The sequence below is a fragment of the Elephas maximus genome, chromosome 2, assembly GCF_024166365.1.
Source record: "Elephas maximus indicus isolate mEleMax1 chromosome 2, mEleMax1 primary haplotype, whole genome shotgun sequence".
Taxonomy (NCBI): Eukaryota; Metazoa; Chordata; class Mammalia; order Proboscidea; family Elephantidae; genus Elephas; species Elephas maximus.
This window is the reverse complement of record NC_064820.1, coordinates 216596581-216624171: the sequence shown is the minus strand read 5'-3', so window position 1 is coordinate 216624171 and position 27591 is coordinate 216596581. Positions and strand designations below refer to the sequence as shown.

The following is a 27591-nucleotide window of genomic DNA, read 5'->3' as shown; positions in this document are numbered from 1 at the left end:
ATAATACTCTGGGGAACATGCTGGCTTCTGAAAAGACCAGGCTTCCCATCCGAGTGACACGCAGAGCAACTGTATGCCTTTGAGCAGAGATGGAAAATGACATGAGAGCACTTAAAGAACTTAAAGAAACTGTGTGTGGGGGCAAACGTAAAAGCTGGGAGACGTGCTAGAAGGTTATGGACATAATCAGATAAGAAATGATAAAAATGGGCATATACAAAAATGTATACCAAAGAACATACTGAAAATGTCAAAACTTTTCTAGTAAGAGGTGAGAAACAAGGATACCCATTATTCCATTCCTAGTCAACGTTATCCTAGAGGTTGTAGCCAATACATACCAAAAAAAGAAAATAAAGGAGGATGTTAAAGATTAAAAAAGCACCCAACCTATATTTTTAGGTTAAGTAACTGTATATGTAGAACCCCTAAAGATGGTACAGATGATTATAGGACTGAGAGTATTTAGGTTACAAAATAAATATCAAGTTAAGATTTATTTTAACTATTTCATTTATATATGCTAGCACCAGCCATTGGTGAAATTAATTTTAAAAAGATAACATATTTTTAGTAAGGATAAAAGGCATCGAAAAGAAGTGTAATTAAAAATTAACAAGCGATCCTAATGAGAAAATTATAAAACATTATTAAAGGACATCTAAATAGACTGAGGGCACTGGTGGGCTGGGTAAATAGACTGAAATAAATGAAAACACAGTGCATACTCTTAGACAACTGTTCTCTACAAATAGATCATTATTTCCAATGCACTTCAATAAAATTCCAACCAATCTTTTTTGAACTTCACAAAAATTTCTTCAAACATATATATGTAACTGCAAATGTCCACAAAGAGCCAAGGTATTCTAAGAAATAAGGAAAGAATGGGCTTCTCCACACACGTATATAAAATTGTATTCACACATACTAATTTTACAAATGGAGCTATAATATATTAGACAGTATAATATCATTATAAGCATACATAATTGACCAACAGAAAAAAAATAAATGGCCCCAGAAAAGGCCCACCCATATCTATGGAAAGTTGATTCATGACACAGCAAGCATTGCAGGGCAGAGACAGAAAGCACTCACACTTTAATATGTGGGGAAGAATCAACTACTTGGAGTCCCTGGATTGGGTGAACGATTAATTGCTCATACAAAGAAAAGGTTGGAGGTTGAAGGCAAGGTACAGGCATGTTGGAAGAAAGGTCTGATGATTTACTTCCAAAAAATCAGCCACTGAAAATCCTATGGAGTGCAATTCTACTCTGAAACACATGGGGTCACCATAAGCTGGAATCAAGCAGAAGGCAAAAGGCTTATTTTTTATAAAATAATTACCTAATTGGAACAGTCTACTCCTATGTACTCCACATGCAAAAATCGATTCCACATGGGTCAGTTTTAGTCACGAGAACGTAAAATTTTAATACTTTGAGAAGTTAAAAGCAAATGATCTTATGATATTAGAACAGAGAAACAAATTTTAAATAAGAAGATTAAGACATAAGGGAAAAGATTGGCCAAATTCCAATATATTAAAATTCACAGTTCATCAAAGGGCAACAAAATGAGTGAGAAGTTACACAAGAGTGGAAAATTTTCCCAAGTTTAGAAAGAAGCCCTAAAAAGTCATAGAGATATAAATGAACAACAGGAAAATACGCACAGCCTTTTCAATAATGGAGTAGAGTAAGGGGCTTGAACAATGAAATCAAAGCCAGATATGGTTTTATACACTGATTACAAGATCAAAAATTACTTCATCAGATAAGCACATGGGACAAATAAGATATATATGTATACTTCATGGGAGAGAAAATTTGAAAAATGCATCAGTTCTTTTAGTAAATTAGAACTTGGCTACGATTTACAGAAGTCCTGGCGGTGCAGTGTTTAAGAGCTCACCTGCTAACCAAAAATTTGAAGTTGGAATCCACCAGCTGTTCCCTGGAAACCCTGTGAGGCAGTTCTACTCTGTCTTATAGGGTCATTATGAGTTGCAATCGACTCAACAGCAACAGGCTTTTATGATCTATAACTCAGTGATTTCTCCTTCACTAGAGAGTGATTGCACTTGGAGTTCAGAAAGAGAATGAAGCAATATTCACAAGAACAAAAGTTACACCTGAACCACCCAAATCCTGTAAACCCTACAAAGGGTAGATAAATGCTGGCCCACTGTATGAACGCAAGCATACATAGCAACTTGGGGAGAGTAGAGCTACAGACAACATGTATGAAACTCAAAAGCATTCTGAGGAAAACAAGTCATGGAAGAACCCGACACAGTTATAATTAAATTTACAAACAGCTGGAAAGAGGCAAAACCAACCAATACAGAGATTATGGATTAAAACTTAGGTGCCACGTTTATGGATGCTTCTTAGATGTAACCAAACCACCAGCAGGATTGGTTTGCTGGGATTGAAGGATTAGGACCACACTGTTGTGAGACATCTCGGGCAACTGATATAATATACTTCATAAAGTTAATGTTCTATAGCCAAATTTCACGAGTAATGTCTGGAGTCTTAAATGCTAACAAGGGCCATCTAGTCTCTACTCGTCTGGAGCAAAAGAGAAAGAAGGAAACCAATGACTCAAAGAAGAAACTAGTCTACAGGACTAAGGGTCTACATAAACCTCAGACCTAAAGTACCAGATGAGATGGTATCTGGCTACCATTACTGGCCATTCTGACAAGGGCCACAGTAGATGGACCCTGATAGAAAGGGAGAAAAATGTGAAGAATTTCAAATTCCCCCCCAAAAAACCAGTTGAGACTGGGGACTCCCGAAGACTGTTGCCCTGAGATACTCTTTAAACCCTGAGTCAAAACTAGCCCCTGAGGTCTCTTTTTAACTAAATAACAGATTGGCTCACGTAATAAAGAATATTGCCTTTGAGTACTATGCTCCATTAAAAGATAATCTATAGGAGACCAAACAGTCAAGAATTATTTTAAAACAAAGATAAGAAGGTAAGGACAGGGGAACTAGATTAGTGGAAAGGGAACGACCAGAACAGAAATACTGAGAATGTTTATGAATTGTGAAGAATGTCACCAACGTCACTGAACAATTTGTGTGGAAATTGTTGAAAGGGAACCTAAACTGCTGTGTAAACCTTTACTGAAAAAATGACAAAATGCTATTTAAAAAATAAATAAATAAAAGACTTGGGTGTCAAAGATATAATAACTGTAACAATAATAAACTCCTCAAATGCAGATAGATATTATGTCCAGGCAGGAAATAGACCAGATCAGGGTGGGACACACTGGGAGGCCATAAAAACTGACAAGGCCTATTTACAATCAGGGATTTAGATTCCTGTTACTTAAACTATACATGAGCCATTTATGCACTCCTTGTTTATGATACAGTTGACAAAAAAAGCTTAAAGCAGTGGCTTAAAACATGAAACGTAATTTTCATATAACAATTTTACAAAGTCATGTGAAAACCCTTTCACTCTGATTTAACTTGTTTTAGTTCAGAACGACTTACATGTCTAAACTTTTAATACTTGGATCTCAGAAATTTACATTTACCTTCACTTAGAGCAAGCTTTGTAAGAGCAAAATACTGGATACAATCCAGGTGTCCACTGGTGGCGGTATGGTCAAAACAAACAAACAAAGATCAACCATATGCAGTACTGTGAAGTTTTATAAGAATTTAGATTTAAGTTCTCTATGTATTGTTATAAAAATATAAAAATTTTGTTAATTAAAAACCAAATACAAATTCCAAGCTACCCTTTGTTTAACAGAGGAGAAATAATGTGCTTCACATTTAAATTTTTATACTTAAATCAGTTTAAGAAGGCAATTCTCAGTATTTGAGAAGTTTATATACATTAAATTGAAAAATTCTCTTAATAGACTGGTTGAAGCCTAGGCAGATAAGGGTAAATTTCAAGGTAATCAAAAAGAAAGTTAACAAACCTACTCATCAAAAGAAGAAAAACATAAACTGTCAATAAGAACAAAATCTACAAAAACAAAAGAAATGAAAAAGAAATCCACAAACAAAAGGAACTCAGCACAGAAGAGTAAGAGAAACAAAGATAACGTCAGCACCACAAAAAACAGCACTACAAAATAACAGCAATAAACTCACAACTATCAATAATTACACTAAATGTAAACGGTCTAAATGCACCCACAAAGAAATAGAGAGTGACAGGATGGATTAAAAAAACAGGATCCATCACTATGCTGTTTACAAGAGACACACCTTAGAAACAAAGATGTAAATTCATTAAAAATCAAAGGATGGAAACACATATATCAAGCAAATAACTTCCAAAAAAAAAAAAAAAGACAGAAGTGGCAATACTAATCTAAGATAAAATAGACTTTAAAACAAAATACACCATAAAAGACAAAGAAGAGCACTATACGATGATTAAAGGGATTATCCATCATGAAGACTTAACGATAATAAACACCTCTGCACCCAATGACAGGGCTCCCAAGTACATAAAACAAATTCTAACAGTACTGAAAAGAGAAATTCACAGTTCTACAATAAAAAAAGAAATATAAATGCAGAATAACAAAATTTTTCACACATCAAAATGGTCAAAAAAAAAAAAAAGAATCAAATTTCTCAAGAACATAGGGAAACACAGCCTCATAAGTTACTAGGGAGTAAGATGAAGCCAGTTTTCCAGAAGTCAAATTGTCAAAATATATATAAAAAAAAAACATGATTTCTCCTCTTTGACATAATAATCATAATTATAGTAATTAGTCCTAAGGGAAAAAAATCAAGGATGTACAAAGATTTATTATGAAAAATCTTTACTAAAGCCTGGTTCTGGTACAACAACAGAAACATAGACCAGCGGAACAGAATCGAGAATCCAGACATAAATCCATCCACATATGAGTAGGTGATATTTGACAAAGGCCCAAAGTCAGTTAAATGGGGAAAAGACAGTCTCTTTAACAAATGGTGCTGGCAAAACTGGATATCCATCCGCAAAACAATGAAACAAGACCCATACCTCACACCATGTGCAAAAACTAACTCAAAATGAATCAACGACCTAAATATAAAATCTAAAATGATAAAGATCATGTAAGAAAAAATAGGAACAACATTAGGAGCCCTACACATGGCATAAATAGTATACGAAACATTACTAACAATGCAAAAGAACTAGATAACTGGGAGCTTCTAAAAATCAAACATCTATGCTCATCCAAAGACTTCACCAAAAGAGTAAAAAGACTACCCACAGACTGGGGAAAAAAGTTTTTAGCTATGACATTTCTGATCAGCATCTGATCTCTAAAATCTATGATACTGCAAAAACTCGACACAAAAAGACAAACACCCAGTTAAAAAATGGGCAAAGGATATGAACAGGCACTTCACTAAAGAACACATTCAGGTAGCTAAAAGATACATGAGGAAACACTCACCATCATTAGCCATTAGAGAAACGCAAATCGAAACTACAATAAGATTCCATCTCACTCCAACAAAAACAAGGCCGGCATTAATCCAAAAACACAAAATAATAAATGTTGGAGAGGTTGTGGAGAGACTGGAACACTTATACAAGGCTGGTGGAAACGTAAAATGGTACAATGACTTTGGAAATCAATTTGGCGGTTCCGTAAAAAGCTAGAAATAGAACTACCATAAACCAAACTAAACCAAACCCACTGCCGTAGAGTCAATTCTGACTCATAACGAACCTACGGGACAGGGCAGAACTGCCCCACAGGGTTTCCAAGGAGCGCCTCGCAGATTCAAACTACTGACCTTTTGGTTAGCAGCCATAGCATTTAACCAGTACGCCACCAGTGTTTCCAGAACTACCATACAATCCAGCAATCCCACTCCTTGGAATACATAAATACATCCTAGAGAAATAAGGGCCTTTACATGAACAGATACATGTACACCCATGTTCACTGTAGCATTGTTTACAATAGCAAAAAGATAGAAGCAACTAAGGTGCCCATCAACAGATGAATGGAAAAATTACGGTATATTCACACAAGCGAATACTATGCATCAGTAAAGAACAATGATGAATCCGTGAAACATTTCATAACATGGAGGAATCTGGAAGGCATTATGCTGAGTGAAATTAGTCACATGCAAAAGGACAAATATTGTATGAGACCACTATCGTAAGAGCTCAAAAAATAGTTTAAACAGAGAAGAAAATATTCTTTGATGGTTACGAGAGTGGGGAGGGAGGGAGGGAGAGGGGTTTTCACTAACTAGGTAGTAGATAAGAACTACTTTACGTGAAGGGAAAGACAACACACAATATAGGAGAGGTCAGCAGAACTGGACTAAGCCAAAAGCAAAGATTCCTGAATAAACTGAATGCTTCAAAGGCCAGCGTAGCAGTGGTGGGAGTTTGGGGACCATGGTTTCAGGTGATATCTAGGTGAATTGACATAATAAAATTTATTAACATTCTGCATCCCACTTTAGAGAGTGGGGTCTGGGGTCTTAAATGCTTGCAAGCGGCCATCTAAGATGCATCAATTGATCTCAACCCACCTGGAGCAGAGGAGAATGAAGAACACCAAAGACATAAGGTAATTATGAGGCCAAGAGACAGAAACGGCCACATAAACCAGAGTCTACATCAGCCTGAGACCAGAAGAAGTGGATGGTATCCGGCTACAACCAATGACTGCCCTGACAGGGAACACAACAGAGAACTCCTGAGGGAGCAAGAGGGCAATAGGATGCAGACCCCAAATTCTTGTAAAAAGAATGATCTGACTGAGACTAGAAGGACCCCAGAGGTCATGGTCCCCAGACCTTCTGTTACTCCAAGACAGGAACCATTCCCTTCAGACAGGGATTGGACAGGACTATGGGATAGAAAATGATACTGGTAAAGAGTGAGCTTCTTGAATCAAGTAGACACATGAGATTATGTGGGCAGCTCCTGTCTGGAGAAGAGATGAGAGGGCAGGGGTGGTCAGGAGCTGGTCAAATGGACATGAAAATAAAGAGTGGAAGGAAGGAGTGTGCTGTCTCATTAGGGGGAGAGCAGCTAGGAGTATAAAAAAAAAAAAGAAAAAACTCACTGCCGTCAAGTCGATTCCGACTCATAACGACCCTATAGGACAGCATAGAACTGCCCCGTGGAGTTTCCTGGTGGATTTGAACTGCTGACCTCTTGGTTAAGAGCCGTAGCACTTAACCGCAACACCACCAGGGTTTCCAGGAGTATATAGCAAGGTGTATACAGGTTTTTGTATGAAAGACTGACTTGGTTTGTAAACTGTCACTTAAAGCATAAGAAAAATTAAAAAAAAAAAAATTGGAAAGCAATTTAAAACTATTATAATGAACTCTATTCAACTCATATTAGCAATTCTGAAAAGGTGTTTTATGGATTACTAAATTTGTATATATTATGTAAAACTTTTTAAGAATAAAAGAGCTGCAATTTTTGAAGGACAAAAAAGAATGTTTATTAGATATGTGCACGATTAGAAAGTGGTTAGGTAGGAAACTTGGGGGGGTGAATTTACATCAGTGGGGGAGGAACAAGTGGGAAAAGGAGGGTGAGAATTGTTGAGAAACTCAAAAAAATCTAATCAATGCCACTGAATTGTACGTGTAGAAATTGTTCAATTGGTGTAGGTTCTGATGTGTATATTCTCAACAAAAATAATAAAAATAAAATAAATTATATATGAAAAAAACTGAAAAATTCTCAGTACAAACAGAAAGTGATCTAGAAATTTTCTCCAACTGGAAACTAAACCCAAGAAGTTAAAAATACCACCTCGTAAGGTGAGCCTGTCTAGCAAAAAAGAACACTTTTATTTTAGATTCCAAATCAAGACTGTGGAGAGAAGGTGGAGATCAGGTGAAAATTATAGGGACCTAATAGGGTCACTATGAGTTGGAATTGACTCGACGGCACTGGGTTTAATATCAGCTCTAGCAGAGACGGGTGGGAGGACAAAGACTCAGACTGGGGACACATACTGCTCACACATCTGAAAGCCTCAAGGAAAAAGCATCCCTCCAAAAGGACGGAACTAGAGGCCCCATACACGATCCAGCTGCACTCACTGTCCCTCGCCTTATTTCAGTGGTGAATTCACGAGCGGACCAAGCCCCGCTGAGGATCCCATTAATAGTCAGGGCCTTCTGCTACCAGCCTCTCCCCCATTTTCCACCAAACCACACAGTGTGAGGGGGGACCTGTAGTTTTACAACTGCACAGAAAAGGCTCCAGTGCCTGGTGGAAGCCAAGAAAACTGCAGGATGGGACAAGGGTGGCTCTGGAGGACCTGGCCTTGGTCTCCTCAGTCACAGCTGCTCTGCTTCAGACTCTGGTCAGGAGATTCTGTCATTCAACGCAGAGAACCAAGACCCAGGAGAGGGATGTTAACGCCCCATGATGCCAGTCCTGACAGTCATATAAGGAAGGCGGCCCCAGGCTTCCAAGGCTTGAAAATCCCTGTGTGTGTAGAGAAAGGGCCCAGCGACAGTGCAAAAGGGCCGCAGGAGGCCTCTTAGGGCTCAGTGCCTTAGCCTCCTCTGCCACCTTTTTACCTCACTGAGAAGCACAAGGCCAGGAGCACATGGTCCCCCAACAATTCATATCTAGCCTCTCCCCTTGCAGTAACATTACCCCAGCTCTCTGTAGGACTCACCATTTCCTGGCTCCCGCTTCTGGAAGTCAATGCGAATGTGCTCTCTAAGCCCAAGAAGCCACTTCAGGAAGAGGGATGGCAGTGGAAGCAGGGCTACTAGGCAGTCCGGAGGCAGATGAATGATGTTCAGTCCACACAGCCAGTCAGAGCAGTGAAAATCCTTACTTGTGATTGCATGGATGGGCAGGACGGTCACCCTCAGTCCCCCGCTGCCTAGACTGCACTAGCTCTCCCTGTGCCACTCCTGGGACCTGAAATGGAAGAAGGAGACAGTGCTGGGTAAGGAGGAAGAGACAGCTTCCTGGCCTTCAGCCCTTTCCCTGAGTAGGGCTTTCCCCCAGGCTCAGGGCCATGCTCCACTCTGAGGATGTTTGCATTTAAGGCAGATCCTGCTCCAGCCTTCCAGAGCACACATTTGAATTCTTCATGCAGCTCCACAGGCCTCTTCCTCTGGGAACAAAGTCACAGAAGGAGGGGCCTCCTCATCCCAGAGCAGGAAAGGCATCCAGGCCTGCCCAGGCTGGGGAACATGAGCCCCGCTTCCCGCAGGGCATCAGGGCCCGTGGCTTAGGTTGAGGGTTTGCCTATGACATTAACCCACACATTTTATTTGATTATCAACATAGGTGAATTTTCAGGGAGAATATATTTTTCAAGTTCAAGTCAATGAACTCATCATGCGTCAATAATTTCTAATTATGTGCAGTTAAAACTCTTCTGTTGTGCTTTGTTTTTTAAAAAACTTTTCATTTATAGCACGGTAATATGTGATCAGTATTTTTCCTGCTGATTTTGCAACTAACATTTCTTTCTTCCCTTTGAGGTTTTTAATTTCTTTGTTTTTCTTCACTTTTTGACCATGACACCACCAGCTTTCCAGAACCCTGGGAGAATTCCCGAACCCATTCTCTTTCAACCTTATAAAAATCGCTCAACCAGTAAATCAGAAAATCATTACGTTTCCTCTGAGAAGCAGTCTGCTCCCACTTCTTTTCTCCTCACTACCCCATGCAGCTGTCTCATACTCTTTTATTTTGGTCTTGGTGTAAATGTTTTCTCTCACTCTCACGTGATCTGTGTACCAGTGGCTACATCCTACATCTATAATAGTTATTTTCAGCTTAAACCGGGACCTTGTGACACACAGAGACTCTCAAGCCCCACCCAAGATAAAACTCTGCATTTGCACAAGATCCCTGGGGTATCCACATCCAAGTGCTCCCTGCTCCAGAGCCTGTAACTGAAGAAAGGAACATTCTATCATAGACGCCATGTCTCAGCCTGCTCTACTAACCAGGTCCAAGCCCCCCACTCCCTGGCTGGCTTTGGTGGTCCAGTTGGGTCCTGCTCGCCTGTTCCAGGCTCTGGCCCACACTGGGCTTATCACTGAAGATAGATGCCATCCCAGTGCCCCCGCATCCCTGTGGCTAGAGCGCGCTGTGTGTGGAGAAAGGCCTGAGCGGGTAGTGCGAGACGATGCACACTCCCACAGCTGTCTCCAAAGCAGAATGCAGGTTACCAATGAAACTTGTCCCAGAGGTGGACAGCCAGATACCAGGAGACACAGAGAATCCCTGGAGGAGCCTGGGCCAGGACAGAGCCATCCCATAACTAGGACACAGGCCCTCAGGGCTGCCTCCTTCCTAGCCTCCACAGCTCGTGAGTCTGAGGGTATCCAGAATCTCGGCCTTCCTGGAAAGACTGGGAGCTGCTCCCTGCAGCCCAGACATGGCCAGGGCTTGGTGAAGAGGGGGTGCCAAGGGCCAAGGTAAGGACAGAGGCCATGAGGTGCCTATGAAGGATCCAGGAAAGAGGGACCCAATCAGCTGCTCCCCCACCTTGGCTGAACCTAAAATGGAAGCCTGTGAAGAGAGGCTGACAGGTGGCAGCTGAAGGCAGGGAGGAGGGCGCGACTGACCATGGCTCCATGGTGCCTCTGTGATAGCCTCCCTTTCCTGGGAGAGGAGAAGAGATCAGCACCCAGCTCTCATTCTGAGGGTAGAGACCATAGATCATGGCCCACCAGGAGCCTAGAGAGAGGGGAGTGGACAAAAGGAGTGTCATGGGGAAAGGCTGTGCCAGAGGACAGGAGGGGGTCATTGGATAGGGAGGGCTGGTTAGAGACCCTCAGCACTGCCCTTTTCCCACCCTCAGGGAGCTGTGGAAGGCTGAGAGGCCTGAGGAGGCTGTGGCAGGATGAGGGTGTGGGTGAGGGCCCATAACAAACTGATCAACAAAGGCCAGGCTACTAGAGAAGTGCACAACTTGTTTTAGACCCCTTCCTTCCCTCGCATTGCCATCACGCATGTTTGCCTCGTGAAGCTCACTGCTCCCTCAGGCCCCAAGTTCAGGTTTCAGTCCCAGGGCTCTGAGGCAGGCAGGGTGCAGAGGGAGCTCGACCTCCAGGCCCCATCTTGGCCAGCCCTCTTTCTCTGAGGCTTGATTCATTTTTAAACCCTTCCAGAAAACGGTTATCTAAAAGAAAAGAAACACCTAGGAATAAATTAAACCAGGGAGGTGAAAGACTTGTACACGGAAAACTATAAAACATGACGGAAAGAAATTCAAAAGCTCTAAAGAAACGGAAGCCACCTCAGAACAAAGGCCCGGAGATCTACTTCCAAAAGTCCCAGCTATTGAAAGCCCTACAGAGTGCAGTTCTACTCCGAAACATACGAGGTGGTCATGAGTCAGAATCAACTCAAAGGCTTTTTTTTTTTTTTTTTTTCAGTTTAAGTAAATGGGAAGAAATCCTGTGTTCACGGATTGGAAGACTTAATATTGCTAAGATGTCAACAGTACCCAAAGCGATCTACTGATTCACTGCAATCCCTATTAAAATTCTAAAAGCCAAAAGCAAATCCTGAATTCATATGGAATTGCAAGAAGACATGAATCAATCCAAAGCAATCTTAAAAAGAGGAACAAAGTAGGGCAATGAATCCATCTGTATCAAAAAATGTACTGTAAACTACAATGATCCAAACAGTCTGGTTCTGCTATAAGGACAGACATAAAGACCAATGGAATAGAACTGAGAGGCCAGAATAAACATACACATTTAGGGTCAGTTGATTTACCACAAAGGTAAATAATCTATTGTGTGAAAAAAATTCTCTTGAACAAATGGGGCTGGGAATACTGGGTCTCCACATGCAAAACAATGAAGCTGGACCCAGACATCACACCATATATGAAAATTAACTTGGAACAGAATAATTACCACATGCAAACTAAAACTATAAAACTTTTAGGGTAAAAACGTATGGGTAGTGCCTCAAGACCTACTTTTTGTCAACAGATTCTTAGACATGACATCAAAATCATGAGCAACAAAAGACAAAGTAGATAAATTGGACTTCATCAAAATTAAAACTTTTGTGCATCAGACTTTATCAAGAAAGTGAAGTACAACTTACAGATTGAAGAAAATGTTTTGGAATTATGTATCAGATAATGGCTTAATATCCAGAATGCATACAAAATTCTTACAACTCAACAACAAATAAACAACACAATAAAAAATGGTCAAAGGATCTGAATAGATATTTCTCCAAAGAAGATACACAAATGGCCAATAAGCACATGAGATGTTCAAAGTCATTAGTGATTAGGAAAATGCAAATCAAGACAAAAGTGAGATACCACTTCACATATACTAGGATGGCTATTAGCAATGGTAGCAATTTAAAATGGTACTGCCTCTACGGGAAACATTTTGCAGATTTCTCAAAACTCGGGGAAGCATTGGTGTTTCAGTGGTAGAATTCTCACCTTCCATCTGGGAGACCTAGCTTCGATTCCCAGCCAACGCACCTCAGATGTAGCCACCATTTATCTTTCAGTGGAGGATTCTGTGATGCTGTGATACTGAATAGGTTTCAGAGGAGCTTTCAGACTACGATGGACTAGGAAGAAAGGCCTTGTAACCTACTTCTGTGAAAATCAGCCAATTAAAAATCCTATGAGTTACAAGGGTCCATTTCATCCCACAGCACATGGGGTAACCATAAGTCAGAGCAACTCAAAAGCTAACAACAGCATAGCATACAAAGGGAGGCACATTATGTCTATTGGGGTGTTAGATTACATTTAATAATTACTGTTATTTATAACATTAATTACACATATATATATGATATGTCTTAGAGTAATAATTACACATATTTATATGATATGTCTTAGAAGAAGTACAGCCAGAATGCTCCTTAGAAGCAATATGGTGAGACTTCGTCTCACGTACTTTGGACATGTTACGGGAAGGGATCAGTCCGTGGAGAAGGACATCATGCTTAGCAAAGTGATGGTCAGTGAAAAACAGGAAGATCCTTAACAAGATTGACTGACACGGGGGCAGCAACAACAGGCTCAAACATAACAACAATTGTGAGGACAGCACAGGCCCACAGTGTTTCATTCTGTTGTACATGAGGTTTCTATGAGTCTGAACCGACTTAACAGTACAACAATATGATATATTCTCATATAAACACAGTGAATAGTGGTCTACAGTATCACAGATGGTTGAGACTAACAGTAATATCGACCTTAGGTGTGAGTCTTGAACTTAAACACCAGGATATTACTGTCTTAACTGTCTTAGCCAAGAACTATAGGTAAAAGCCACAAGGACTGAGGAAATAGAAAGATGAAAGGTAGAAGGCCAATTGAAAATTTACTCGTAAAGAGAAGATTAGTTGTAGCCACTCCCTCTCATTCACAAAGTAGGAAGGTTTTCATGACATTTTTCTAAGGCACAAAATTAACAATGTTCATAATCTCTCAACACAAAATAACAATCTCATTGGTCAGGTGGGAACGTTTTTCTTTGTGAGTGACAAAACACCTGGAAAACTGAAACACCTAAGAACTTTATCATTTTATCTCCTCATATAACAAGAGGTTACACTTTAGGAGGAGACAGGTGCTCTGTGAAGCAATCAGTGAGGCAGGCTCCCTCCTTCTGCCTACTCTGCCTACGTTACCACACAACCTACATTCTCACTGTGGCGAGCTGGCTGCTGTACGAGAAAGAGTAAGGCTGAAGGAGGAGGGAAAAGCCTGTTTTTTCCTTCTTGGGCTTTGCGTTGTTTATATGCAAAAGTATGAGACCCAGTGACTTTGTCTATGTTATTGGCAAGTTCTGTGTCGAATAGCCACCCTTACTGTAATAGAAAATTGGGATGTTGGTTGTTCAGTGGTTGCCATGGATTGAATTATGTCTCCCCTACCAGAAAAAACGTGTGTATTAACTTGGTTAGGCCATGATTCCCAGTATTGCGTGGTTGTCTTCCATTTTGTCATTGTAATTTTATGTTAAAGAGGATTAGGGTGGGATTGTAACACCACCCTTACCCAGGTCACATCCCTAATCCAACGTAAAGGGAGTTTCCCTGGGGTGTGGCATGCACCACCTTTTATCTCTCAAGAGATAAAAAGGAAAGGGAAGCAAAAAGAGAGTTGGGGACCTCATACCACCAAGAAAGCAGTGCTGGGAGCAGAGTGCATCCATTGAACCTGTGTTTTCTACGCTGAGATGCTCCCAGACCAAGGGAAGATTGATGCATCACAAAGACTTTCCTCCTGAGAGAACAGAGAAAGAAAGCCTTTCCCTGGAGCTGGTGCCCTGAGTTTGGATTTATAGCTTACTGAACTGTGAGAGAATAAACTTCTCTTTATTAAAGCCATCCACTTGTGGTATTTCTATTATACCAGCACTAGATGACTAAGACAGAATTTGGTACTGGGAGTGGGGTGCTGGCCCAACCTAAAATTTGAAAGCGGTTTTCAAACTGTGAATGGATAGAGGACTGGCAGCAGCAAAGGACCGGCAGCACCAGAGAAATGGCAGCAGCAGAGAAGCAGGAGCAGCTGAGAACCCGCGGCAGCAGAGAACCAATAGCAGCAGAACCAGGAGACCAGCGCCACACAGCGCTGGAGCCAACCCACAGAGCGAGAGAGTTGAGTGCCTGTGCGCAGGAGGATTCCTGGCGGAGTGGGGTGCCTCCGGGCACTTATCGGTGGAGCTAGGCTTGCTGAACCATGGAGCAAGAGAGCTGACTGCCTTCTGGCCAAAGTCTACTGGTGGAGTGGGGTGCCTCCAGGCACTTATTGGTGGAGCTACAGAGAGCTTTGAAACATTTGCCCCAGCAGGGTAGATGCGGGTGTGAGGGCCCAGGGCCGAGAGGCCAAGAAACCAGGAAGCAGAAGCTGAAGAGACAAGGAACACAAGAAGCTGAACTGCCTCAATCTGAAAAGGTATGGTCACATAATAAAATCTATTAAGAAAACATTTTGCATCCCACTTCAGAGACTGGCGTCTGGGGTGTTAAACACTAGCACGCAGCCATCTAAGATGCATCAATTGGTCTCAACCTACCTGGAGCAAGGGAGAATGAAAAACACCAAAGACACAAGGTAATTATGGGCCCAAGAGACAGAAAGGGCCACATAAACCAGAGACTACAACAGCCTGAGACCAGAAGAACTGGATGATGCCTGCCTACAACTGATGACTGCCCTGACAGGGAACACAACAGAAAACCCCTAAGGGAGCAGGAAAGCAGAAGGATACAGACCTCAAATTCTCATCAAAAGACCAGACTTAATGGTCTGACTGAGACTAGAAGGACCCCAGAAGTCATGGTCCCCTGACCCTCTGTTAGCCCAAAACAGGAAGCATTCCCAAAGCCAACTCTTCAGACAGGGATTGGACTGGACTATGGGACAGAAAATGATACTGGTAAGGAGTGAGCTTCTTGGATCAAGCAGACACATGAGACTATGTGGGCAGCTCCTGTCTAGATGGGAGATGAAAGGGCAGAGGGGGTCAGGAGCTGGCCAAATGAACATGAAAATATAGAGTGGAAAGAAGGAGTGTGCTGTCCCATTAGGGAGAGAGCAACTAGGAGTATATAGCAAGGTGTACATAAATTTTTGCATGAGAGACTGGCTTGATTTCTAAAGTTTCACTTAAAGCACAATAAAAATTAAAAAAAAAAAAAGGTATGGCCATGACCTCTGGGGTTGCAAAGGGTGGAGCTGTGGCCTCTGGTGTTTCTAAGGGTAGAGTCACCACTCAGATGGACCAGGAAAATGGTGAGTCTAAAGCTGAGGGAGCAGAGTTGCAGTCCCAGTGGGCCTGGAAGAGGGAGCTGAAGCCCAGAGCTGAGGGGCCTCCACTCAGAATCTGGAGAGTGTGGCCAACACCTATAGTCTGGAGGGCAGGGTTATTGTGTAAATTGTCTAAGAGAACAGAGAATTATTTGCAAAGCCTTGAGGGCTAATATGTTCTACTGACTTGCTTGCTGCCTGTTATGCCTTCTTTCCCTCCAATTTCTCCTATTTGTAATGGAAATGTCTAGCTTGTGCCTGTTCTGCCATTGTACTTTTGAAAGAAGATAACTTGTATTCTAGATTTCACAGTGAAGAAGAATTTTTGGATTTTGGACTTGGAGTTGATTTAAGACTTTTGCTATAATGGGGTGAATGTGTTTTACGTGTGGCAAGGACATGAATTTTTAGGGGCCAAAGGGTGGAATGTCATGGATTGAAGGGCGTCCCCCCAAAATATCTGTCAACTTGGTGAGGTCATGATTCCTTTGTATGATTGTATGACTGTCTACCATTTTATCTTCTTAAGTGATTTCCCTGTATTTTGTAAATCCTATTACTATGATGTAATAAGATAGATTAGTGGCAATTATACTGACAAGGTCTACAAGATTAGGTAGGGTCTTGGGCCAATCTCTTCTGAGATACAAAAGAGAGAGGCAAGCAGAGAGACAGGGGAACCTCATACCACCAAGAAAGCAGTGCCGGGAGCAGAGCACGTCCGTTGGACCTGAGGTTCCTGTGCTGAGATGCCCTCAGACCAAGGGAAGACTGACGACAAGGACCTTCCTCCAGAGCCGACAGAGAGAGCCTTTCCTTGGAGCCAGTGCCCTGAATTTGGACTTCTAGCCTACTGGACTGTGAGAGAAGAAACTTCTCTTTTTTAAAGCCATCCACTTGTGGTATTTCTGTTATAGCAGCACAAGATGACTAAGACAGTGGCGAAACTCTCACCTCCAACATGGGAGACCCAGCTTCAATTCTAGGCCAGTGTACCTCATACACAGCCACCACCCGTTTGTCAGTGGGGACCTGCATGTTGCTATGATGCTAAAGAGGTTTCCATGGAGTTTCCACACTAAAAAAAACTAGGGAGAAAGGCCTGGCAATCTACTTCCAAATTTAAAAAATGGTCAAGGTACTTAAATAAACATATCTCCAAAGAAGATAACCGAATGTCCAACAAACACATGAAAAGATGCTCAGTGTCATCTAGTCACAGGGGAAATGTAAATCAAAACCACATGAGATAACGTTTCTCACCCACCAGGATGGCTCTTATTAGAAAAATGGAAAAGAAGAAGTGTTGGTGAGGAGGTAGAGAAATTGGAACCCTCACACACTGTGGGTAAGAATGTAAAATAGCACAACCACTGTGGAAACAGTTTGGCAGTTTCTCAAAAACTTAAACATTGAATTTCCATATGACCCAGACACTCCACTCCTAGACTGGCCATTTGAACCCAACCAAAAGACTTGAAATCAGGGATTCAAAAAGATACTTTTAAACCAAATCTCATTGCGACACTATTCTCAATAGCCAAAAGGTGGAAACAACTCAAGTGTCCATTAACAGATGAATGGATTGAAATTAAAAAAAAACACATGCCATCAAATTTTATTCAGTCATAAAAGAAATTGTGTTCATGCTTCACCATGGATGAACCTGGAAAACATGATACTGAATGAAGTCAATGAGACACAACAGGCAAAATATTCCACGATATAACCTACGTGATAACAAGCAGAATAAGCAAAAGCATACAGACTAAAGTTTGTTAGTGGCTCCCAGGGATTCAGGGAGGAGGGAATGGGGAGTTATTGCTTAAGGGGTACTGAGTTTCTGTTAGGAATGAAGAAGAAGTTTTGGAATTAGATGGTGGACTTGGAAACACACCATTGTTAATATATTTAATGTCACTGAATTGTACACTTAAAAACTGTGAAAACAGCAAAATTTTAGTTATAATTTTTTTTTTTTTTTTACAAGAAGAAGCCACTGCCCTCTTCCTCCTAAATGCTTAGGGATCATTTTAAAGGCGCAGACCTCTAAGCACTCTTCTTCTATGAACTACTAAATCAAAAGCACAGGGGAATAACCAGGACAATGGATGTTTGAAATGCTGGCCACAGATTTTACCCACACTCAAGTTCTGGAACCACCATCAGTTCAGGGCAGATCATTTGAAGAAAGGAGAAGGTAGAAGTCCAGATGCCAGGTTATGAAGCTCTTCAGTTCCCAATCAACGAAACCTCAATCATTCGCATAAAGAAGGGAACAGAAACTCAGTCAAGAAAGGCAGGGGCTCTCAAGAGACTCAAAACAGAAAATGCACAGACATTTAAGGGTAGATCCTGGCTTCTCCCACCTCACCAGGTAGACCAGGTCCTGTATTTCTCCAACATTATGCCCCTTTACAAAGCCTGCTGAGCAGGATCCAAACATACCCACTCCTTCCGGGGGAAATCTAGGGTCAAATCCTTGTATATCAATGGTAGCTAACATGGAAAATACATTTTTCCAATGGTCCACAGAGTGGTGTTGGTGGTGGGAGGGTTGTTTTTATTTTCACATGCTATTTTTATGAGGGGAGGCAAGAGGTATATGAATCAGTTTTGATTGAGGTAAGTGCATGGATGTGCCCATGTAAGATAATTCTGGGCAAGTTATAGATCCCTAATTTTAATCTATGATTAAAGCACAGAGACCAAAGTTTACTTGTTGGTACCAGGGAATCAGGGGAGGAGAGAATGGGGAGTTATTGCTTGAGGGACACCAAGGATACGAGATCCACTGTGGATTTTATATTTGTGTGGAGAATAAAACAAATATAGAAATGAAAAAACAATTCAACAAGTGGTTTTCTTTACCAAGGCTGCTAACCAAAAGGTCAGCAGTTTAAATCCACCAGCCACTCCCTGGGAACCCCATGGTGCATTGTATTCTGTCCTATAATGTTGCTATGAGTCAGAACCAACTAGATGGCAATGGGTTTGGTTTACTGGTTTTGGTATCCACCAGGGGACGTATAATTTCTCAGATGAGTAAGACCAACAAGTCATCCCATTATGGATGACAACACATCAATAAGAGTCTTTTAAGAAAGGTTAGGATCTAACCTTGTGATCACAACAGAAATCATCTGTTCTCATTAGAGAGAGATAAAAACTGTGTCATAGACTCTAACTTGCCTTGAGTCAAACATCTTAATAACTGGCAGAATGCAGATGGTTGGGTTCTGGAATTGAACCCAAGGAATCAAAAAGTCAAGTAAAATATATGCTATTGAAATGACATTGGCAGCAGGTTTCCTAATTGAGATAACTTGAACAAGTGAAAAAGCAACAATGAAGAAGTAGTTAAGAGGTCATTATATATGCACACACATATAAACAAGTGTCCAGGAATTCACAGAATACCAACTGAGATATTTCAACAAATGGATGCAGTGCTGGAAGTGCTTGCTCATCTATGCCAAGAAATTTGGAAGACAGCTACCTGGTCAACTGACTGGAAGACATAGAAAGTGGAAATTATCAAACAATATCAGTAATTTCACGCATCAGTAAAATTCTGCTGAAAATAATTCAAAAACGGTTGCAGCAATACACTGACATGGAGCTGTCAAAAAATTCAAGCTGGATTTAGAACAGGATGTAGAACAAGGGATATCATTGCTGATGTCAGATGGATATTGGCTGAACACACAAAGTAACAGAAAGATGGTTTCCTGTATTTTATTGACTATGCAAAGGCATTCAACTGTACGGATCAAAACAAATTATGGATAACACTGTGAAAAATGGGAATTCCAGAACACTTAACTGTGCTCATGCAGAACCTGTACATACACCAAGAGGCAGTCGTTTGAACAGATCAAGGAGATACACCGCACAGTTTAAAAATCAGTAAAGGTGTGCACCAGGGTTGCATTCTTTCACCACACTTACTCAGTCTGTATGCTGAGCAAAATAATCCAACTAGCTGGACTATATGAAGAAGCATGTGGCATCAGGATTGGAAGAAGACTTATTAACAACCTGCAATATGCAGACGACACAACCTTACTTGGTGAAAGTGAGGAGGACTTGAAGCACTTACTGATGAAGATCAAAGACCACAGCCTTTAGTATGGATTACTCCTCAACATAAAGAAAAGAAATCCTCACAACTGCAGCTGTAAGCAACATCACGATAAAGGGAGAAAAGATTGATGCTGTCAAGGATTTCATTTTACTTGGATCCACAATCAACGTCCAAGGAAGCAGCAGTCAAGAAGCCAAACAATGCAGTCATTACATTGGGCAAATCTGCTGCAAAAGACTGCTTTTAAGTGTTAAAAAGCAAAGATGTCACTTTGAGGGCTAAGGTGCGCCTGATCCAAGCCATAGTATTTTCAATTCCCTCATATGCAGATGAAAGCTGGACAATGAATAAGGAAGACTGAAGAAAAATTGGTGTATTTGAATTATGGTGTTGGTGAAGAATACTGAATATACCATGGACTGCCAGAAGAACAAATCTGTCTTGAAAGAAGTACAGTCAGCATGTTCCTTAGAAGCGAGGAAGGTGAGACATCTCACGTACTTTGGACATGTTATCAGGAGGGACCAGTCCCTGCAGAAGGACATCATGCTTGGTAAAGTACAGGGACAGCAAAAAAGAAGATGACCCTCAATGAGCTGGATTCACACAGTGGCTGCAACAATGGGCTCAAGCATAGCAATGATTGTGAGGATGGCACCGGACCAGGCAGTGTTTCATTGTTGTACACAGGGTCGCTAGAAGTCAGAACCAACTTGACAGCACCTAACAACAACAAAAACAACATTTTTACTACTTTTAACATGATTTCGGAGCCCTTGTGGAACAGTGGTTCAGAGCTCACCAGTTAACCAAGAGGTCATTAGTTTGAATCCACCAGCCACTCCTTGGAAACCCTATAGGACATTTCTACTCTGTCCTATAGGGTTGCTGGGGGTCAGAATCGACTCAACGGCAACAGGTTTGGCTTTTCTGGTTTTAACATGATGTTGTTGTTGTTGATATTAGATGCAGTCAAGTCAATTCTGACTCCTACCAAACCCATGTGACAGAGTACTACTGCCCCATAGGGTTTTCTAAGCTGTAATCTTTATAGAAGTAGATTGCCAGGTCTTTCTTCTACAGAGCAGCTGGGCAGGTTAAACCACCAATTAGCAGCTGTGCGCTTAACCATTCCACCACCAGGGCTCTTCATTAGCATGATAGTACAAAAATATTTAATACTATGGGAAAAATACATTAAATTTGTTTATGAAATGATAAAATGTCTTTTAAAGAAACCTATGGTGCATGCAAACCAACAGTATAATCGACCAAAATTAGAGCAGTTGTCTCTCAATCATGCCTGTTCTGGCTGGATTTTCATTATCATTTTCTGTTGATGTTTTTTAGTATTTTAGTACAACGGACATGTTTAAATTCTACTTCTGTAGTAAGGAAGCCACCACCGAGGTTCCTCCTGCTCCACCGCAGCCCCCCCTCCCCCTGACTTTGTAACACATCAAGCCGCAGTTCCTAACTGTGGCTTGGCCCCACTGTGTGACAGGCCCTAACCGGGTTGCTAAAATTCTGAGTATGCGCAATGCGCAAACCAAGATCTTGGCATATGCAGAGGACGTGAGGAGCTGTGGCCCCGAACTTGACCCCGGACCTGAACTTCACTGGAGAGGAAGATGCTTTCCCCCCACACAGCTGCACCCAAGCTCATTTGCAAAGTGAGAGTTCCCTTCCTTTGCAAATGACTCTGACTTGGATCTCCAACTATGGACATGGGAGGGATCAGGGTGTTGGATTTTGGGTGCCAATACTGCCCCCTGGGGACTGGAAGGCATAAAAGTTCCCCTGGGGCTGGAGCACCTGGTCTTTCGGCTGCTAGGGCCCACACTGCTCCTTGTTTGTGCAAATAATAAATTTCTACTTTCTGTTTCCCTTGCAGCTGTGGCATCCGTCTTATTTCAACTGCTTCATAGGACAGGACAAGAACCCTTGTTCAGTTGCAATCTCACCTAAAGAGAGCACTGTGGTGGCTGGGAGACACAAACAGTTAAGTGCTGACTACTAGCCAAAAGGTTGTTGGTTTGAACACATCCAGAGGTTCCTTGGAAGACAGGCCTAGTGATCTGATTTCAGAAAGTTACAGGATTGAAAACCATATAGAGAAGTTCTACTCTGCACAACGGGGTCACCATGAGTCAGAATGGACTCAATGGCAACTAAAAACAACAAAGCGAGGTCTGGCCTTTGTCCTGGCTCCTGGGAGGTAATCTCTAAACCCTTGGAATTTCTGGAGTGATAGGACTACCTTTGTGATTCGTGGTGGACCCCTTTGTCCACACCTAATAAAACCCATACCAAACCCATTGCTGTGAGCGGATGCCAGCTCATCCTGACCCTACAGGACAGAGCAGAACTGCCCCGTAGGGTTTCCAAGGAGCACCTGGTGAATTCGAACTGCCGACCATTTGGTTAGCAGCTGTAGCTTTTAACCACTATGCCACCAGGGCTTCCCCACACCTAATAGTTTATACTGAAGAGGTAGAAGCTGGCCATGTGGTTAGAGTTGGGGCTTCTGTTAATACTAGACAAATATGAACAGGTAAATGAGAGCCCACTGCAGGAGGAAACACACAGCTACCCAGAGGGGGTCAGCTGGTGAGACCACCTGTGCAGTAATCAGGTGGGGGTTTCTTTGGTTACAAAGCTGCACTTTAACATGCAACAATCACAATGAAGAAATGACTGTTCATTACTCACAAAACCTAGAGGGGCACACACTTGAGGGCCACACAGAGTTCATATGAGAGCCAAAGAAGGGAAGAATCAAAGAGTGCAGACAGATGTGGGCTCAGCCTTTAATAGGGTCTGGAGGTGGGGGGAGTGCACGTTATTTCATGAACTTAGGGAATACTGCCAAATTTAAAACAAGTGGCAGGAAACTTGGGGGTCTAGTGGATGCAAAGTTGGCGGAGGGCATGGATTTCTCATCCGGGTTCCCAGATGTGACATGTGGGCAGGCAAAAGGAGAACCAGTGAGGGGAGGAGATTCCTCTGGACAGTTATCTGGGATTTTACATATGGATGTGATGGCAAGTTGATAATGAAGGCGAGCACACCTGCTCTTTTGAAATAAGTAATATTTAAGCACAGGTTGGAAGGAAAGGGATGCCGAGGCATTTACAAAACGGAGTTTGGGTTTCTTATGACAGGGCTTTGGGCCCCAAGATACCAGGCTGACTTGGGGGATGGGGAGGCAAGTGGAGGGCTGGAGTTCAGCCCCATGAGCAATAATTCAATCAGTCATGCCTATGTGATGAAGACTCAAAAAAAATTCTGGACACCGACGTTCATGTGAGCATCTAGGGTTGACAATAACCCATGGGTATTGTCACCATTAATGCCACTGATCACATCCCGAGGATGTTTCTACTTGGCATTTGGAACCCTCCTATACTCTGCCCTATGCGTCTCTTTGGCTAGTTCTAATTTCTGTGTTTTCCCTGTAAAAACGTGCTCAAGAGTCTAATGGCTTCCAATGAGTTCTGAGAGTCTATATGAAATCTGAGGGTGGTTTTAGTAAACTCCTAACTTGCAGTTGGTGTCAGATATCTCACACAGATTTGGCAGTCTGGAGCACAGTGAGTTTGGCCAGCTATGGTAGTACTTTAACTCCGGTAGTATTTAATTTAATTATCTTTAAAAAAAAAAAGAAGAACGAAGATTGCTCTTGGGACGTTTGTGTGGATTACAAGAGAAAACAACATGACTGCCTATTAGAGCATCCCTGCTGCAATAAGGCCCCACAGTAAACAAATAATGCCTTCATTTTCTATTAAAACTATTGCCAAGAAAACCCTTTGGAACAGTTCCACCCTATAGCCATGGGGTTGTCATGAGACAGAATCAATGGCAATTAACAAAAGGGAAAATTAAACATAAAGATAGGATATTCATGTCTATGTAAGCACATAAAAATGTATGCCCGAAACATGAATAAATAGAAACACATGGATTAAAGAAAAATTGATTAATCATTAAGCCTAAATGGCAAAATTAAAAACAATTCCCAGTGAAATCACCATGTCTATAATGCAATGAAACGTAAGCATATTGAGAATTTAGTGTATCTAAATTAGTGAATAAGGAGACCTGATGGCACAATGGTTAAATGCTGGGCTTCTAAATGAAAGGTTGGCCATTCGAACTCAAGACCTGGCAATCTACTCCCATAAAGATGATTGTTGTTGTTAGACGCCACTTAGTAGGTTCTGACTCATAGCGACCCTAGGTACAACAGAACGAAACACTGCGTAGTCCTGCGTCATCCTCACAATCCTTGCTATGTTGGAGTCCACTGTTGCAGCCACTGTGTCAGTCCACATCCTTGAGGGTCTTCCTCTTTTTCGCTGATTCCCTACCAAGCATGATGTCCGTCTGCAGGGACTGGTCCCTCCTAAAAACATGTCCAAAGTACGTGTCCATGAAGATTACAGCTTAGAAATCTCTATGGGGCAGTTCTACTCTGTCACACGGTGTCATCAGTCGTAATCACCTTGAGGGCACCTAACAACAACAAATCAGTGAATACAAACTGAACCTTTATCAAAGACATTTGGATACACTGATTGAACACTCATCAAATATGACCCTGAAAGAGTCATACAGAAAATGTCAGCTAATTTCAAATAAGACAAGACCTCACCGAATTTAACAATTCTCCTACCTCTGGCTATTGTGTTGTCTTCAACTAGAAACAAAGCTGTGAAACAATCTCAAAAAATAAAAAGAGACATTGAGGAGGCCACAGTTCTTCCAGTGAAATCAAAATGACAGTGAACCAGTCAGACAGTGCAAGCAAAACGAAACACAACAAAAAGCGAAAGACAGTTTATATACTTAGAATGTGATTACGAAAAAGTTTTTTATGATCTATGGGACAACTGCTAAATGACCAACTTAAAGTCACTGTCACCATGAAGAAACCATGGAATGTGGTCAAAGCAATGATCTTGAAATATGTGTATCTTTAAAAACATAACATTAAAAAAAGAAGAAAACAAAAACCCACTGCCCTGGAATCGATTCTGACTCACTGGCGACCCCACGCGTTACAGAGCAGAAATGCAGCACAGGATTTCCAGGCTGCAATCTTCACCAAAGCACAGGCGTCTCCCGCAGTGTCACCTGCCAGATTCAAACCGCCATCCTTTTTTTTAGGTTAGTACACCAGCAAAAACCTTCTGGGCCACCCAGGGAACTTCAAAAAAAGAAAAAAGGGGTGGGAGGGGTTGAAAAGAAATAAACAAGACTTCAAATCTGTAAACCAAAACTGCGAAAAAGAAAGCCCAAATTTCATATTAAAAAGTAAATATCAATAAAACTGCACAGAAATAAGCTTCAACAATGAAATGAAGACACAGATTATCTGACTGAAACTGACGAAATAAACAAAACTACCTGATTCGCGGCACGGGGCGCGGCCGGCGCCGCCCTGAGAGCCCAGGGGACCGGGCTGCCGGCACAGGGCGACCACCCCGCGGGGCCTCTCCGGGGAGGGGTCGGGGAAGGGCTCCCCCAGGAAAGGGGGCAGGTGGGTCACCGGCCGGAGAGGGGGAGGCCGGGCGCACCACTGAGCTGCTTTAACAGGAAACGGACGCGGATCCGGGGCGGGAGCCGGGCGGGTGTGCGGACTTCAGCGTCCACAGGGACCCCGGACTCCGAACGGGGAGGACGCGGGCCTGCAGGGGACGTAAAGCGCGGCTTTGAATTAGAAAAAAGACTGCTAACTTCGTGGGATTGTCGCTCGGAGGGAGCCTCTTCCGAGTGGGCAGGAAATGGCGCCGCAGTCGGGGTACCCGGAGGGGGCGGGCCTGGGATAGCAAGGAGCGGGGCCGGCGGTGCAGGGGACGGGGCCTGGGATGGAAAGGGACGAGGAGGGGTGTGGCGGGGCCGTGCAGGGGGCGGGGCCTAGTGTAACCCTATCAGGGTGTCCCTGCTCCCTGCAACCCCTAAAGTCAATTGAAAGACACTAGGCCTTTGAGAAAAACAAAGTAGACTTTACTGCAAGCCAGTCAAGCACGGAGCTTCGGAGGCTAGGCCTCCAATCAAGCTCCCTGAGGCTTGGGATTCCAGGGTAGTTATAAGGCTCTAGATAAGGAAGTTACGCGTAAAGCTTCTGAGACCAGGTGGGCAATTTCAGGAACTAATTAACATGTGTGGAGGTGCAGTATCAGGGCGACTAGGGGGTGTGTTTTTCGGGGTGTGACGTATGAAATTTATCTGAGGACAGCTTTGCTGCTTATTGCACATGTCCGAATGAAGAGGGAGCAATGAAGTGGCCTTGGGCTGCTACACAGGATGCCTTATCAGACCACAGACCAGGGGCTTGATAGATGGAGGGGAAACAGTTTAACCCCGTTGGTTACCCTGGGAAGGCAAGAGGCGGGGTGGGGCTGTGCAGGGGGTGGGCCCTGGGATGGCAAGGGTCAGGGCTGTGCAGTGGGCACGGCCTCAGACAGAGGGTTTGGGAATGGAATTGAAGATACTGCTGTGGCGTCCCCATCTTCTCCGCAGTTTTTCCCCACTTGCAGCCCGCCAAATTTCGGTTTCTTACTGAGGTTTGGCACCACCGCACTGCAGCCCTAACTGCGGTTTGAATTTGGCACCGAAATCTCGAGCATGCACAAACCAAGATCTTGGCACCTGAGCAGGACCTGAAGAACCATGGCCGGAAATTGACCCCAGACCTGAACTTCACCAGAAAGGAAGATGCTCGCAGGCACACAGCTGTGTCCGAGCCCATTTGCACAGTGAAATGTCCCTTCCTTTGCTAAATGACTCAGCACCTGGATCTCTGAATATGGACATGGGAGGGATTGCGGTGTAGAATTTTGGGTGCCAATCCCGCCCGCTGGGGACTGAGGGCATAAAACCTTGGAGCTCCCCTGGGGCAGACAGCCCCTGGTTTTCAAGCTGCTAGGCCCCACATTGCTCCCTGTTTGCACAAAGAAGACATTTCCACTTTGTTTCCCGTGCAGCTGGTGGTGTGGCAACCATCTTGTTTCAGTCAGCTAATAGGACAAGACAAGAACCCAAGTTCGGTTACAGAAGGGCACAGGCTAGGCCTGAGCTCCCCTCCCTCCCACCACTCCATGGGTTTTCAGTTTCTGCCCTCCCAACAGAAGTTAATCCTCCTCTTTTTGAACCATTTCAACATCTTTGAGGTCTTAAGGATCAGAGCTACTTCCATTAACGTTTCCAACAATTTAAGTAAAAGAGGAGTTGTGTAAGTCACATGTACTGGAAGCTAAGGTGTTTTCCTCCTTCCATGTAGTTGTTGTTTTTGTCTGTCCTGGAGTCAATTACAATTCATAGTGACTCTATAGGACAGTAAACCCCACCAAACCCACTGCTGTTGAGTCGATTCCGACTCATAGCGACCTTATAGTACAGAGTAGAACTGTCCCATAGAGTTTCCAAGGAGCACCTCGCGGATCCGAACTGCCGACCTTTTAGTTAACAGCCCTAGCACTTAACCACTCACTATGCCACCAGGGTTTCCACTTATAGGACAGTAGAGCTGCCAAATAGGGTTTCCTAGACTATAAGCAAAGATGTCACTTTGAGGACTAAGGTGAGCCAGACCCCAGGTATTGTGTTTGCAATCATCTCACATGCATGCAAAAGTTGGACAATGAATAAGGAAGACTGAAGAAGAATTGATCCATTTGAATTATGGTGTTGGCAAAGAATATTG

At 42.7% G+C, this 27591-nt stretch overlaps 1 protein-coding gene across 2 annotated transcripts in view; it reads right to left on the bottom strand.

Annotated features, from left to right (window-relative positions):
- The window catches only part of LOC126070537 (zinc finger protein 420-like), a 406055-nt gene extending 380443 nt beyond the window's left edge, over positions 1–25612 (bottom strand). For both annotated transcript variants that reach the window (XM_049874810.1, XM_049874808.1), the window contains exons 1-2: positions 25293–25612; positions 8681–8931 (exon numbers count right to left, since the gene is read on the bottom strand). Coding sequence is in view for 1 of the 2 variants with exons in the window: in XM_049874808.1 (XP_049730765.1) it covers positions 8681–8683 (3 nt within the window). In the remaining variant the exon portion in view is untranslated. The remainder of the gene's footprint in view (positions 1–8680; positions 8932–25292) is intronic.
- Positions 25613–27591: the final 1979 nt, after the last annotated feature.